Source organism: Meleagris gallopavo, chromosome 20, assembly GCF_905368555.1.
Source record: "Meleagris gallopavo chromosome 20, MGAL_WU_HG_1.1, whole genome shotgun sequence".
NCBI classification, from domain to species: domain Eukaryota; kingdom Metazoa; phylum Chordata; class Aves; order Galliformes; family Phasianidae; genus Meleagris; species Meleagris gallopavo.
In genome coordinates, this window is record NC_139423.1 from 9,632,199 (window position 1) to 9,649,312 (window position 17,114).

General features: G+C 39.6%; 1 protein-coding gene across 1 annotated transcript in view; it reads left to right on the forward strand.

The window, feature by feature from the left end:
* The window catches only part of CA10 (carbonic anhydrase 10 (inactive)), a 157,663-nt gene that overhangs the window by 62,619 nt on the left and 77,930 nt on the right, over positions 1-17,114 (forward strand). Inside the window, exon 5 of the mRNA XM_085240097.1 lies at positions 2,662-2,804. Within this exon, the coding sequence (XP_085096223.1) occupies positions 2,662-2,804 (143 nt within the window). The remainder of the gene's footprint in view (positions 1-2,661; positions 2,805-17,114) is intronic.

The following is a 17,114-nucleotide window of genomic DNA, read 5'->3' on the forward strand; positions in this document are numbered from 1 at the left end:
TTCATTTTCAGGTAGTTCTTAATTAGATTACACAAAAATCCACCATACAGGAGTTTTTATTCATATGAAAAACAAGGAAATTCAGTTTAATATGAAATCTACTATACAGACTATCTTTCCTACAGACACTTCTTAAACTAGAGCCCCTGCATTGCTCAGGTCTAAATCAGAGGTTGTTCCTTCAGGGAAAGTTTTGCACAGCAAAAATCCTGGAGCAGTTTTACACACCCAAGCCCACAGGTGCTCTACACCCAGAGCCAGGGGTGCCAAGAAGTGCAGAGTTGTTTCCCCGGTCCAAGAGATGTGTCTGTCCCTTCTGAGCTAGATCAAGCTCTTTTTTACAGTCAGTGCCTCACAGCAACTCTTCAGAAAGCACCTCAAAAATTCCAGTTAAGAGCAATATGCAGGAACAGAACAGGACAGAATGCAGAAACTTCTTTGCAGTTAAGTTCTCCCTAGCCAGAGGAATGATGTGGGAGACAGGTCTTAACTGTCACCAGCCATTTCATGACCTACACCTTTGAGTCCAACATCAATTTTTACTACGATGAAGTAGTATTTATACACAACCTCTGCCTCCTCTCACAACACAGAGCTGCTGCCCCCTTAGAGATGCTCAGAAGCCGCCTGGAGATGAGTGGCTCCTCCTGAGCAGGGAGTTTGGATGAGGTGACCTCCAGAGGTCCCTTCCAGTCCCATCCAGTCTGTGACCGTGTGACATGGGTGTGCACTGTTGGACGTCCAACACGCTGTGGGCAGTGTGATTACAGTCTGTGAGTTCATGGCACATACAGAAGGGCACCCTTATTGGGCACTCTTCCTTCATTGCTCTTTTTTTCCTCTTGAGATGTATTTATTCAGGCAAATACTTGGTATATCAGTGGGAGAATAACACTCAACCGACTGCATTGTTCTAGCTGTTGTTATTTCACTGTTGTTATGTGTAGGTTTGGTAACAGCCTTCAAAATCCCACATTCAAGCACGTTCATACATCTCAATAAAACTTCTTCCCAGTAAATTGGAAGAAATTCTGTTAGGAGAAATGTGAAGACATGACACTGGTCAGGCCAAAACTTGTCACCTTTTGTCTATGTAATGTGCTGAGAAGCAAGCTCGAGCAATGTAGGTTTCTGAGGATTTATAAACAAAGGTAGAGATGATATGATCAGTACATAGCAACTTCTGGCAGAATGACCAGTAGCTTGAGAGCCCTGTTAAATGAGATCATAAACTGCTGTGTGGGCTGCATGCAAACCAGCTTGGAAAGGAGCTCCTGTGCAATGCAGGTGCCAGGCTGCTGTCAAGAATGCTTCCGAGGTCCACACACAAAGGTGCATTGCATCCCCACTCATACGTGACTGGATTTCTATGGACATACAGTGCAGGTAACTGTGGTGGAGGAGAAACTATTTCATTAATGACTTAGTCGCTACTAGAACACTGCCTGATGGAACAAAAGCTGAAATAACAAAAGAGCAGTATTTTGCTACTTTCCCCCTAGTAGAACCTTGTCTCCTAGTTAACCTGGAATAATAGAATAATGACTGTTTTGCTATGTTTTCCTAGATTCAGCTACTAATTTCTTTAGACTAGACAGTGAATTCAGCACTTATTTTTAATTTAAACCTTGATGTTCTACATAAGTACTCCTGGGAATTTTTCATCGTGCTTCTGAACACTTTTCTAATACTTCGAGCATCTAAGAAGCAACACTAATCACTTTAATTTAATATAATTAGTGAATAATATTGCACAATATCACCAACCACTGGTTAACCATGGTGTTCAGTCTTAGGTCACCCATAATTAACCTTCACTTGAAGCATAAGCAATCTTTCTGATCCCAAAGAAAAGTTTTCCAGTGTTCTACTTCTTGTTCAACCACATACTCATAGGTGTATCCAGAAGTAATGCTTCCACATATTTCCATGGAAACTACAAAAGCTACAAGGAGCAGGATAACACTTTCTATCTATTAGAGCAGATTCTCACCTACAAACACCGTTTTCAACACAGTCACCACCATTAGCTGTACATTTTCTCCAGCCATGCACAAGAGCTGCATGCTACAATCTGCAGCAGCAGAGGTAACCCAGAGCTGTGACTGCTGAAATGCACCACCCACCCCTCTCTGTGCCCACATGCACTGCTTGGTCTTCATCAACATCCAATTGGAACTTTTTTTTTTTTTTTACAAGATATTTGACAGGGAGTTCACGGTGTGCATTTTTCTTACAGTTATGCTGTATTTTAACAAATTCTACTAAATATGAATTTTTTTTTAGAAGTGAGTAAAATGAATGGTTTCGGTCTAATGACACACTGTGTAAAATTACCAAAAGGACAAATGAGCAACATGCCTATCACTAAGTAAATATTTGATAAAACTAACAGCAAAAAACCTATTTGTGGCTGAATTTGGGATTATAGCTATGCAGACATACACCTTCTTTCCTGGTCCAAATACGTAGGGAACAATATGGTTTGGTCTTTGTTTAAGAAGTTCTAATATCAAGTGCTAGATGGGTTTGCCTGCTTTCAGTTTCAGTGTGTGCACGCAGGAAGTATGACAAGTTTGATTATCTGGCTATCTGCCTTGCGTCTATTTCTCTAGGCTTTCCAGACTTTTCTTGAACTTGCACTTCCTTTATATTTTACAGTTCCCTCCTTTTGGGGTTTGGTGAACTCAGCGTGGAATCTTTGCTCTGTTGGGAAAAGGCAGTCACCCGTCAATATCGAAACCAGCCATATGATTTTTGACCCATTCTTAACTCCGCTTCGCATCAACACGGGGGGAAGAAAGGTACGTGTCCTTTGTGTTCTGGCATAAAAGCAAGAAGATAATAGGGAATTATGTGCTACATATCTGGGCATGGGACAGGCAGTTAAAAAATGATCTAGTTTCTTTGTAATCCAGAGAATGCTGGCACTTAGATTCATAAGGATGAATCTTCTATTGGATATATCCTGCCATAAATTAATTATAAAACAAAACGACAACATTTACTTTAATAGATCTTAAGTATATCTCCAAGAATAGTTGATCAGATGAAAAACATAGGCTGGCAAAGACGTGCTCAGCTAAAAAAAAAAGTCTTAGCTAAAATTAGCGTGATAATTTCCTTTGAAAAGCAACTGCCATAACTGACTGCTTATAACCTCTGTTTCTGATCAATAATTGTCTTTAAAGATATGCATAGAAACCATCCCCTGTTTACCCAGATTTGGGTATCTGAATAAACTGCTGTGTGAAAGCAGAGCTGTTTCTGATAAGCTCGTGTGCCCATGTGCGGCTCAGGAGGTGGACTGCTGGCACACCAAAGGTAGAGGCAGAAAGCAATCTTGATAAATAATACTGCTCAAACTGGCAGAGATCGTTGTCTGAGGTGTGCATATGTGCCAAAATATCACTGATAGGTCCTCATCACTGGTCTTTTTTTACTGCATCTAAGTTATTATAGGAGCTAAAATTTGTCTAAAAAGGTATTTTAAAGATTTGCTGCTTATTTTAGGCAGACAATTCTCTTCTGCTGTTCAGTTTTCTGTAGCAAAGAACAATGCAAATGGAAAAGCACTGTGACTTACGATATTGGAACAAGCAGAAACTCTAACAAAAGGTTATTCGAAAATGATTTATCTTCTCCTGTTGTCTTGACAAATGAGATTTCTGCTGGAAACACCGTGAGATGGGAATATGCTCTGTGTTTCCTATCGAGCTTCTTGTGGTACAAGTGCACACACAACAGAATTGATGTAAACCTCCTTACAGAAGTGAAAAAATGGTGGTATTGTTACTTACTGAAGGACAGTAATGCTTTCAGCTGTGGTCCACATTTCAGGGGCAAATGTACTTTTTGCTTTTTATACAGAATTGCACTGGAGTCTTTATTAAAAAAAAAAAAAAAAAAAGATATTGATTCAAGCATTTATATAAAGAATGACATCTTTCAGGTTATTTATAAATTACAGAACGATATAACAAAAAAGTCAAGAAAGAAATGACACGGAAGTGGTCACCAAGCCAAAGGCAGGAGTTTCAGGATATACAGTGACTGCAGCGGTCCTAAGAATTCAGCTGGGTTTTGTGCCAGTTTGGGATGGGGGTAGTGTTTGATTATTAATAAAATATCAGAGGCACTGGGAGATGTTGTGTCAGTAATGAAATGTCCTTATTGCACTCACAAATGCTGTCCTGCTGCTGCCAGGCAGCGATGGGTTTCTATCATGTTATGAGAACAGGATTTGTTCTAGTTGTGGTTAATCTTTTTTAGAGGGATTTCTAAAATGGCTGAATCAAAATGCTCTTTTAAGGAAAAGCTGCCCTAAGATAATTCTTTCCTCATAGTTAAGGCTTCAGTGAGGAGGTGATTTGGCAGGCAGTATGTTTATGCTCATTCTTTGTAATGTTTTTTATAAAGTGGATATATGTTTCATATGGGCTGAAGCACTTCAGTTTTCAGGGCAATGAACCAGTTGGTATGGCAGCCAAAGAATTTCTATGACAAGACTTGACCGTGATTGCGTTGTAAACTAAAGGGTTTTATGGAACTGATCCTAAGAAAAAATTATGAATTAATAAAAAAGAAATTTGCAGGTAGTCGCACACAGAAGCAAAAATGTGTGCATCTTTTGGAAAGGGAGCTGGCAGGAATTGTGCCATATGAGAGCAGCTAGATGGAAGGAAGCCTTCCACCTGTCTAGCCTCTTCCATCAGAAAGTTTGTTTTAGTATTAGTAATGGAAGACACTTTGGAAAACCATATTGGTTTTCCAATTACAACTGCAATTTTTTAGACCACTTGAGAATTAAAAGCTGTATTTTCTTGTTCCTAAAGAAAAGTCAAAGTCTAAAAGGGGATTATGAAAGAACAACATTGCCATCCTCCTACCCCAGTGCCAACAAAGGGAGAAGAGTGCAGACGGTGGCCTGTTACAAAGCAGATGACTTAACAGATACTGCTGACCTGAGGCTGAGAAGAAACTTCTTCCCAATCCATTCAGGAGCAAATGGGATGGCAATGTAATTTGCTAAGTAGATAAACCTCTTTTGATCCAATTTGCACAACAAAGTTCCAGAGAGCAATGGTAATATTGCTTTATGTGCTGTTAAACCATCGCAGTGCAGTATCAGCTCATGCAATTTACAATTCAAGTATAGTCAGATGTTATTCTGAATTGTGCTGTGTTATTTTGTATGTTTGTGCTTCTTAATTTCCTGAGAAAGTGGCTTTTCAGGTCCTCAAGGCTGAATATCATTGATACAGTTAATTGGATTTCAAGATCCAGAATCTGAGCACAAGATATTTAATGAGTTTTACATGCAGATAAATTCCCCAGAAGAAATGCTGCTTTTGAGGAAACTCCCCAAGTTTCAGCTCTATCTCAGGCCCAGTTTTGTCTCTTGATTATCCATTTTAGTGAATTGAACATGCAGCCCTTTTCAGATAAACAACCCTTTTTAATAAACAATATAAACTCTTATTAATATGCAAATCACACTTCTCCGCTCTGTCACAAAGCAAAATATAGATTTACTTTCTCTACTTTTTCCTTTGGGTTCAGTAGGCGCTGAGGCACCCAGCAACAATGCAGCAGGGTAACATCACTGCCGAGCTACTGGTGACAGGCAGCGAGTACTGCCTCCAAAGCAGAGCTTTCCAGCTCTCGTGTAGTTCTGTTACTGGCAGCAGATGAACAAACCACCCCGTTGTGCACTGAGCTAGTCCTCTGCCGGGATTTCCTCCCTCGTTCAGCAGTGCTGGCAGTATCTCTTCCGCAAGATCTCTGCCTTCGTTCCCCAATCTCCTGCAACCCATCTCATCTCCTGATTTTCTGTGGACTTACTTTGAAGAACCCTATTTCTAAGGCTCTTTATGACTGAATTGTCTGAAGCTCCAGTTAGGTGAGAAGCAGTTATAGACATGGAAACATGGTACTCTGTTTTTTAAATATAGAGCGAAAGTTTATCACAGCCCTGCACATATCGATCCGAAGCAGATCCGTGAGGTTCAGCTTTGCTGCTCTCTTGATTTGCACTCTACTATCCACAGGGGATATTTTGTTTTGCAAACCTCCTCACATTTTAAGGAAAACTTAGAATTCCCCTAGAAATTAGTAAATATATACGTATGTATAAAACACGGAAACAAACAAGAGGCCTTAGAAGTACTCTAAATGAAATCAAGACAGCAGATATACCTGCTGAAAGGCAGCAGCAGATATACCTGTGATGGTAGAGGCTACACCTGCGCCCAGCTGTAGGATTAAGAGCTTGAACACCTCACGGAATAGCAGTGCTGGGGCCGTGCTTTGTTGCAGCTGGAGCAAGAGATCGGCGAGCTTTGAGCTGGGCTGTCAGTGTGTGTCCAGGCACGGCTCCACCCGCCTGTGAACTCCACATGTGCCACTTCTGCCTTTAGATTTTCAAGTTCCTGGCAATAGTGCTCTCAGCACAACTGATGGCTTGTAAGGATTTCTTCAGGAAATCTTTTTTTTCCCCATCTAGCATGAGCTTTGTTTCTTAGCACTTCTTGTCCATACGTTTTTTTCCACTTCTAAAAATTTGTTAAGTAACACATTTATTAGACACAAAGTGAATCCTTGCTAACTAATTTACCTTGTTAGCAATATCCTGTGTTGTAATCATTTTAAGTCATGCTTACAGGCTTAAAGCAGTAGTTTAAAGCAGGTACAGTTTGTTTAAAATCACTTTGTTTTTAAGATGAGGATGAACATTGTGTCTGAGGAAACAAACAGCTCTGTCTGCTGGCCAATGGCTGTTATGTGCTTTCTCTCTCAAGCTCAGTGTGCTAAATTAAAGTTGTTCAGTAAAATCCATAAGTCTGCTTCCTTATATGGGGCATTAATGAACACAATCACATATTATTTAAATTAATATATTTATAAATAATGGGTTCATACTATGCATCACAAGATAATGACAATATTTAGCAATTTCTAAACTAAAATAGAATGAGAGAAAAGAGATTTATGAATTGAAATCAGCTAAATGGTTTCTCTGCCAGCTAGTTCTGATTCCATGCTGTTCAATCAATTCAGAGTATTACTAGCATTTTTCTCAAGAGTGCAATATATGACAACCGCCAAGCTTTGCTTTGGTGATTGCTAAAAGGACAGATACTGGTCTGAACCATATTTCAGCACTGCAGGAATATGAAAAATGAATTGTTAGAAATGGTCCAGGAGGAATGGGTAGCAATAAGACATCAATGTCACCTGTAAACTGATTTGTGATGAATTTTTAGAGAGCTTACTAATATGATGTTTTGATTTAGAGAGGCTTTAGAAAGTCAAAAATCTAATGCAAACATCAACAACCTTAATGAATAAGAAAATGCAATATAGTATTGCTGCTTAAATAGTTTTCTGATACAGTAATAAGTGAACAGAAAATTAAAGTAGCAGGTTAAAGTAACTGCTGTATATTAGCCCTCATCGCTCAGTATTTAGAAGAGGAAAAACGGCTGAGCAGCGCTTCAGAGTTATTTAGGAAAAAGCTTTTATCTGGAGTCTAGATTTTAGATTTGTCTCTAGTGGTTTGTTACTGTTTCCTTATCACTTCAGTGATGGAATCAGTTTGGAATGTGGGGACTCAGATGGGCGCCTTTGTGTTTTCCTAAGTTTCTGGTTGCTGATGGCAGTGGAACACCATTGAAATCACGAAGGAGACCTGAATGGCACTGGCATGCATTTCTACATCTCCTTCACACCATCAAGGTTTTGTGGCTTCAGTACAACTCCTCTGCTTGCCTTTCAATTTGGTCCAGTGCCATAAAACATGCTCACCTTTCTGCCGTGGGAAACTTCCTCAGAAATACTAGATACAGCAGTAAGAAGTGATTTAGAAGGCTTACTCCACAGGCTAGATTGTACTCTGTTTTGAAGCTCAGGATATGCTCTGATTTTAAGGACAGCCTCTTTTAAAAAGGTACATTAAATTGCATCTCAGTTGGTTGTGTATCAGTTAAAAGCAGAAAGGAATTAATAAGGACAAATTGTGTTTCTTGTCTTCCTTTGGCTGTGTAGGGAAGAGGAATGGGTGTATACCCTTTACCCCCATATACTTTCCACTGTGCCCCAGCCAGTGGCTGGGGGCAGCATACCAACACCATTTGATAGTACTAAATCGCTCTACTTGCATTCTGCAGCCCTGTTTGCTGCCACACAAGCAGCGAAAAGAAATACATCTTGGAGATGAATCTAGATCACAGCAGCTTCCAGGGCTATGCCAAGGGCAGTACAGCTGTGCTGAGGTGGCACATAAAAGCTCCTTTGAAGACACTTTGCCTTAACTAAGGATTTAACCTTAACCATGTATTTCATCCAGTCCTATTTCATCTAGGACTATTTAAGACCTCTACTCAAAATAGTGTTTAAACGCACTGTGCAAAGAAGCCTTCAGAAAAAAAAAATAAAGATAAAAAATGTGCATTGTTTTTGATATCATCACAGCCCTTCCATATATGTGCGTTTTTGTGTTTAGTTTTGTAAAGCATATTATTTATATGATGGACATAAATAGCTACTTTGGAGTGACTACGGCTTTTGATGCCAATGTAAATTCGTGATCTCGCTTTTCAGTGTGTTATTAGAAGTGACAGTCTGCCATAGTTCCAATACCCTAAAGATGAATTGGGATGTAAATCTCTGCTTGCTACATTAGGGGCCATTTACCAGGTACTGCTCAATTAGAAGTCCAGAAATGCTGCTATACAGACCTCCTGGAAGGTTGCCAAAGGACAGATTTGAATGCTGGAGAATGCACCCAGAACCTCACTACCACGATGGATTTGACACGCACAGAAGGCAGTGCTATTGAAGAGACTCAATCCTTTAGCCATCCAACAATAAATCTGTGTCTCTAAATCTCAACTTCAGGCTTAAACCTCTGGCACTTTATCTTGTTTATTTGACATCTTCTCACTATAAGGAAGTTATTGTCTACTCCTGGCAAGATGAATGTCGTACCCACGGTCCCTGTAGAATTACACAAAACTCCTTGATGCAAGCCTATACACACATAAATACATATATACAAAAGAATATTGTTTGGAAGCACAGCGATGTATGCCAGCATCTATGCCCAAATTTCAGATGGAATCATCCTCTATTATTATGTAAACTTTTGTACCATGTAAGTACCCATTTGTCATTACCCAGATGTCTTCATTCACCAAGGTGCCTACGTATTTGTGATGTTAGTTTGACCTTTCTGGAGGCCTCTTTGTGGCAAGAAGTTATGCAAGTTTTCTGTTAACACAAATTGTTCCCTATACTGCAGAAATAATGAAGCCCAGTTTCCTATGGAATCACATTTTAGCTTCCTTATAGCCTCTGTACCCTGTTATCACTTCACAAATACCCTCCATTACAAGGCAAAGACAGCAGAGCTGTGGCTATTTCCAAGCTCTTTGTGACAGCCAGCCTGCAAATGCACCTGCTGATTGCTCAATTGACTGCTGCTAACAGCAATCTATAATACCTTAGTTTTACCTGCCTTTCCCTCAGTACAAAATTAGTTTGGCTTCTTACACCCAATTTTAACAGAACACCTAGATATCTTCTTCTTTGTCAAAGTTGGATGAAACTGGCCAGCAAATACTGCAGTTACTGAAAGGAAAGTAGAAAACAGGTCACAAAACAGTTTGCTACTGTTATAATGAATTTTTTGTGGTATTTTTTGTTATAGGCATCTTATTGAAAGCCATATCTATGAAGGCAGGAAGTATAGAAGCAACGAATTTCTTCACCAAACAAGGAATTTCACACTCCTTACTACTATGATAAATTTAAGTTAGAGAGTCCAGTCTGGCAAAGTCTTCCAAGGGCCATTAGAAACTGTATTGTAATCTTAGGAATGTGGAAGGGCTACCGTAATTCTGAGCAAGGTCACAGCTAAAATTCTCTTACAGTTTTGTGGTCTCACAGGCCAAAAGTACACTACAGGAAAATCCGCTCAAAAGTACCCAAGCTAGCTCAGAGAAGAACAAGCACAGGTATCAGCTCAAATTATGAACCTGAGCAGGTGCTGCACAGCTGGCAGGAGCTACAGGTGGGCATCTCTGCATTGGTCTCGATGGTTTGGGAGAAACTTCTGCCTCAACAGCTCAAGTTATTTGAGTGGACTGATATTTTTCCAAATGTCATGTTCTTTAAACGCTGTTTGAAGTTGAAGGTTTGCTCAGTTCTCCTTAAAGTTTCACTGCAAATATCACCAAGATGTTTGTATGTGCCCAGCTGCTATATGACCTCCTGTTCTCGCTCTCCCAGAAAAGTGCAAAGGAAGAAGAAAAATTGTTGCACGTGAAGACTTTGACCAGTTTTGTGATAAATATTCACCACTGAAAATGAAGATGTAATGCCCTAACGAAAGGGCCAACAAACAACGTGCTGTAATTACCATACTGCATGTATATCTGCCATGACTGTTAACAATTACCTCTCATCCTCTAAAATATAAAAATACAGAAATACAGTTGTGGATGTATTCTTGAATAAAAACTCAGAATTTCTTCTTATTAAAGCCTACGCCAGTGAAAACTCCTGCAACATTTGATAAGAATCCAGAAATCATTGCTTGGATCAACATCATTTTTAGGGTAAAAGCCTTTTTTTGGTTTCATTGGCAGATCTCTGATAAAGCTGATCATAATGAGGCATTCTCAGTCCAACCTCCTTCCTCAGCTATTTTTGGGCTTTCTTACTGTCTCATTGGCAGAATTAAATGTTTTTGGCCAGCGGAATTCTCTCGTGTCCTCTCTTCCACTTAGGCTTCTTTTCCTCAAAGCATTGTAGCTGTAAAATTACATATCCATTTCAACTTCTAAAATCATTTGTCCAGCAGTCTCTGTCCTTTTGTGCACCATTGTCCTCTGCATGAGTAATCACACGAATAAAGGGATGCGCACTGAGCCAAGTAGGAAGGAGATTCCTAAAGAGAAGAACTAGTAGGAAGTACAGAATGCATGCCAGCACTTCACTTTTCTTCCCGCTTCTGCCAGTTACCATGAGCAGGGTTGAGACTACTTTTCCTGTGAGCAGCATGGAGGTGCATATAATCAATGAATATAGGGCTGTTATAATCAAGAAATACACAAGAAAATTAGGCTAAACAGGTTATCATGTTAAAGAAGAATGGGCGGAAAGCTTACCCTTGTCCTGGGTTCACTGAGAAGACTCAAAGAAGAGCAATCTCTAAAAGAAATCCTTCCCCAGTGGTAGTCAGCTCTTAAAGGGGTCTAGGAGAGGTGGGCAAGGCCTTCACCTGTGCTCCCAGGGCTGACTGCTCACCTCAGGTGGTCAATCAGAGGTTCAGGCAGTGATTCAGCAGTTCCCATACAGAGGTGTTTACTGGAGAGACGTACTGCTGAGCTGCAAGTCGGTGCTCTATGGTGTGGGAACCCGCAGCAGCCTTTAGCTGAACACCCCTCACGTAAATTAGGAACAGTATTACAGCATCTGGTGTACGTAATGGGGGAATAAAACAGCTGTGCTGGGTGAAATATTGAGTCTGGTAAATGATTACAACAAAGTTTGTAAATATTGCTTTTAGTCTGCCTGCAGTCATTGTTTAACAGCAAGGGAAGAGAGAGAGAAAGGGGCAGACAGAGAGAAGAGTTCTGCACCTGAAATTTTATGAAAAGGAGTGATACATCAGTCGAGTTCAGATTTCCTTAGAAGGTAGATCTCTTGAGATGTGATGGAATGAGTGTCCTGTACAACCAGAGTGTCTATCAGTCACATTGGCACAATGGTAAAGCAATTTCTCAGAGAGCACATATGCAATTTTTCTGTGATTGTTCTCAAGTGTTTGGTGATGGAGGGAGTTTTAGCAACAAATCCTTTACTGTAATCCTGGGAGATATCTTGAGATAAAACTGGTGCCCTCCCAGGTGTGCATCACAAACTTGAGTTGCAGTATGGGAGAGGTTTCAGCTGCCCTCTACAGTCACAAGTTATAAAACCAGAGACTTCTATAATGAATTGACAGCAGAACAGAATATTATCATGGAATGAATACAAGGAGAAAGATAATAGAATGTTTGCATGACATTTGTGAGAAGAGGGGATTTACAACTGACAGGTTCAGATCAACACCTTATCACCCACTTTTCTTTGTGAAACTTTAAGGGGAGAACTGTTGAAGCTCTGTAGGATGACATTGCATTGTTCTGTAGAATTTGAATCTACTCAAACAGTACTTCTGTTTCTAAAGCTTCCATGTTTTGGGAACGTTCTTTAGTAGTTACCATCATCTTTCCAACCCAAATAGCTGTGTTAGATGAGGTATTGAGTCTGTCAAGTTATTACAGCAAACTTTACCTGACTGCAATCATTTCTTAATAGCAAGAGAAGATGGAAAGAGAGGAGTTTTGCACATCAAATGTTACAAGAAAGAATGATACTACTGTACAGTGAGAGTGCATGAGGACCAGCATCCAATTAGAGCATGCAGAAACTAGCTGCAAACAGACAGGAAAGTGGAACAACTCCTGAATGAGAATGGTTCTCATCTCAAGATCTGCCATTGTAGCAAGAGTCCACATAGCATTAAAGAGATATATTTTGCAATTTTTTAGCAAGATAAAAGTTACATTTCATTAAGTTTTTATGGTATTTTGAGCCCAATCAATAAGCTTTACTACCTGCATCCTCCATTGGCTCATTGCAGCTCAGTGGGCTATCAGCTCTCTTTCTAGATGTGCTATGGATGTGCAATCACACTTTACTTAATGACTAAAATGGACACCTTTGGTGATAACTGGTTCTTCAATGAGATATATAATTGTTCCCAGCTTATGCAGCCTTTATTAAATTATTATTGAAAACATAATTTCATGCTTGGTTAAGTGGTAAATTTAATTCATTCACTATGAAGAGACAGTAACAAATATGAATTTACCAGTATTACTTCTAAGAAAGGAGAGGAAGTTCAATATAGCTACAAGTATAAATGAACTCTAAGCACTTGCTTGTTCACTTTTCTCTCCCAAAACATTAAGTAGCATTCCTCCTCTTTAACAGAGGCATATCAAAATACTACAAGGAAATAACCTGCTCTCTTTGGCAAGGAAAATCTAGCTTTTTAAACAGCGGTACTTATATAAAATTAATTTTCCCCTTTATTTCTTGAATTTAAAGTGGTCCTGACTGTATTTGACAACTTAGAATAAATGCATTGTAAATAAAAGGTAGCTAGAGAAATTTTCAGTGCATTTGAAAAATGAAAGGATAAAGCATTCACTGGAAACGTATTTTCTTCATACTATAATAGAACTGATGGAACCCCAGGCTGAATTTGTATTCACACCAGTTGTTTAGCATTTGCAACAACACTTATTTCAAATGTCATAATTTTAACTTGCTAATTCAACTAACCATCCTGTAAGCGTGTGAGGTTACATTGATATATTTAAAATCTTTTTTTTTCTTAACAAAGTGATTAAATTGTTTTTGCAGCATTGCCCAATACAAACATGTATTCTAAGGTTGATGGTTTTGCCCCGTGCTGGCTGAGCTAGCACTATTTAATTTAAAAGTCCAAGTCAGTTCACGCGGTGAATAACCAGAATTAGACACCGAAATCCAGGCAGCATCTCTGGTCAATAACACAGCGAGGTGGTTAGTTGAAAAACCTGAAAACAGGGGAGCAGTAAATTCATACATCACTCCTTTTGAGTGAGAATTGGCAAACTGCTTGTCAGTAGCTGCAATGGGCCTTCTCTGTGGGAACATTCAGAACGTTAAAGACAAGAAAGACCATTTGGCCCAACATTTTTCCCTCTAATTTACAATTTGCATCAGTTTTCTCTTCCAGTGTTTTATGACGCTGTGTGGGTTTTCTTGTTCCTCTCCATAAAAAACAATGGCAATGCAGAGTTCGGAAATCCCAGGGATACCAGATTGTTGTGTGTGAAATACAGAGGTAGGTCACTGTCATTGCTTTCATGTTACACTGCCCACCACTTCTTATCTCTATCATCAAACTCACTGGCAGCACAGCCACTAGACGCTTTGATACACCTGCACAAAGCTTTAAAGATATCTGAACTTAATTCAACAACCTCTATCTTCCACAGGAGGGACAACTATTCTTTTTTTGTAACAAGTCTTTGATTAATTGTCCCAGGTCTTGATATTCTTTTAGATGCAGGTCATTAACAAACGCAATGAGTCCTTCTCTATTAATAAAGGAAGTGCTCTATGTAATAAAACATTTTCTCATTTAAATACTTTCTCAGTGCTTTGCTTTTTTATTATATTTGCAGCTGTTTTACAGTGCCTCAGCTGAAGCCTTCAGAAGTAAAGAACACATATATGCCCTTTATTAGCCTTTTTATCTTTGTCTATCATGATCTTAATTTTCTTTGAATGCCTGCGTCCTTCTTTGATGGTTGCATATGAGATTGCCAGTGTGACTCTCAAAAACAACAGTGCATTTTAAAGGATAAAATAGTGCCTGTGAATTCACTGCACTGCATTATTATGGCTTATCTTTCTACTTCCACAGTTTGTAGTCCTCATATGGATTTATTTCATCTGTGCTTGCGCGTTGCTTTGATAGCGCCTTGTACCCTTACATCATTTGGTCTGCCTTGACTCGCCATAAAGCCTTCTACTTAAAGGATAATGTTCACGGTGGGGGAAGTATACAAGGCAATAAACAGCTTTTGCAGGTGATTAAACACACTGAAGCAAAGCCGAGGCGTCTGAAAACCCCAAAAGCAGTTTATTGTAAGCAAGGCTACACATCACAAAGAGGAGCTGTGCTCAACAAGCGACAACATTAAATGAAAGCTTTTCTTCACCTTGTCTTGCAAGACCTGCTAAGTTTTGTAGTGCTGCCTTCATTTAATCAAATAGATCTTTCCTTCTCCTTTCTAATAATGTGGGTGGCTTTCACTGTGCCAGCTACGGGAGATAGTTCCAGTGTAGTTGCTCAAGGTAAAAGCAGCAAAATGTCTGTCTTCAAATTGCAGTGGAGGTTCTGATGATAGCCCGTTCCTCCCTTCTCACCCTACAGGAGGGCCCCTTTCTACACAGCTCCTTATTTTGCTCTTGCTCCTACTCTCTTTGTCTATGTTCCTTGCTTTCCTTTTCTTGTTTTTGTTTTTCCTCTTTTCAGTGGTGTCTTTACCTCCACTTTCCTCAGCACATCAAAGTATTGCTCACAGTGCCGGACCCTGGAGCAGTTCTCACTGTGAGGAGGAGGTTAGAAGCAGGACTGCTGTGAGCACAACCCTTGGAATGCTAGGGAGTCTGCTACACAAATGGCTTTACTGCTTTCGTAATGCTTGGTTAACAAAAACAGAACTGCATTTTAAGCAAATATGATCTACTAAAGCACACAACTATCAAAAGTATTTTCTTTAAAATCTTTTTTACATTATTATTCCAATAGAGGACCATTTCATAAGCTTACATCTTTCTCTGGGATTCCCAATCAAATACAGACAATATAATTGCACTTGCCGTTTTTCAGCCCCAGCTCACCAGCACACACAGCAATTCCAAGCAGTAGCTCACTGAGGTTGTTGTCTCTTACCTTGTCCTTCAATCATTGCTACAAAAGCAACATTTTAATGGAAATGAACACTCATTTTGGTGTACAAATACATTCTAATAGTGTTTTCAAAAGCCCTGTGTTCATTGCATTGTTTTCTCAGACAAACATAAATCCATTGTAAATCTGGTTTAGCCACGTTATTACTGAAACATGGATTTATCCCTGAATATCTTATCCAGTGTGCCCTGTTAACTTTGGCTAAAAGGCGAGAGCCTGAATCACCAAAACTAAATACAGAGGCACAGCATCCCTGAGCAGCAAGCACTCTCATGGTTGACTGGGATTATTCCTCACAGTGGCTAAACCTCAAACTCTCTCTCTTACTTTTGTTTTGTCAACCGCTCAATAAATGGGAGAAGAAGGAAGAAGAAGCCATTTCCATTAAAAAGATTGAAGAGGAAATTGTCTGAGAGATGTCTGGGACCATATTTTTAAGGTGATTACCTTCCTAATGAGGATTTACAAATGTTCTGCACCCCATTTTCATCAAGAGAAGTTAATGCCAGAATTACTCTGTCTTTAAAAATCACTTCTTGTGCCTATTTGCATCTTAAGGATTGAATCACTTTTTTAAATCTGCCCCTTCGACTTCTGCAGAGTAAATGATCACCTAAGGCAACGTTGTTCTGCACTATAGTAAACAGATTTCTAATGCTGTATCTTCATCTGGATGCTTTCTCACTTTAGCCACAGTTAATATGGAATATACAGCTGCCTGAAAGGAAGATTGATTAATTTCAGGTCGTTTATCGAGTATTTTGTGATTCACATCAAGATCTCATCTATTCCTTCTGCATTCATATTTTATAGCACTTCAGCTGGTCAATCTGATTTGACTCAACACTTTGACAGGCATGGTGGCTGCAGGTATATAACACAGATCATGGACTCAATTCATTTCCCAACTATTTATCTTATCCTGAGGTTATTTTGTGAACTTGTGGCCTTTTGGCTGTGAGCAGGTTAAGCAGGCAAAGGCAGGTGAAGCAGAGTGCCAGCTGTGCAGGGGGAAGCGCCTTGCTCACATGCGCCATCTCATTGCAGTGCTGCACATCACGATTGCGTTCCTAACAATGCAGCAATTACTTTTAAAGCCTAAATTTACATATTAGGTCTAGGTTTACTTAGTAATTATTGATTAGGATTGTTACCCCAAACTGTTACCTGATTCTCTTCCTGGAGCAGCTCCATTTTTGTTGTTTTGACCCTTAGGGCTGCAGTACAACCCCTGGCTAACACCTTTATCTCAGAAGGCTGAGCAATCTGGTGACCATGTGCTCCCGACGGGTCCTCCTTCCTACAAATCACATTTCATGTTCAATCTCTGACTTCACTTTGCTTTGCAAACATGCTAAAACTACTTTAAACTTCAGAGAAAGATACAATAAAGTTCCAAATAGCAGGTTCTAAGTTCTCAAGCTTTTTGTAGTCGATGTGCTGACGGTGGATGACTTCCTCCTCTGACCGCAGTACTTTCAGCATCTGGCTTTTGTAAACAACCAAGGCCGCCCTGCAATGATGGTGTTTG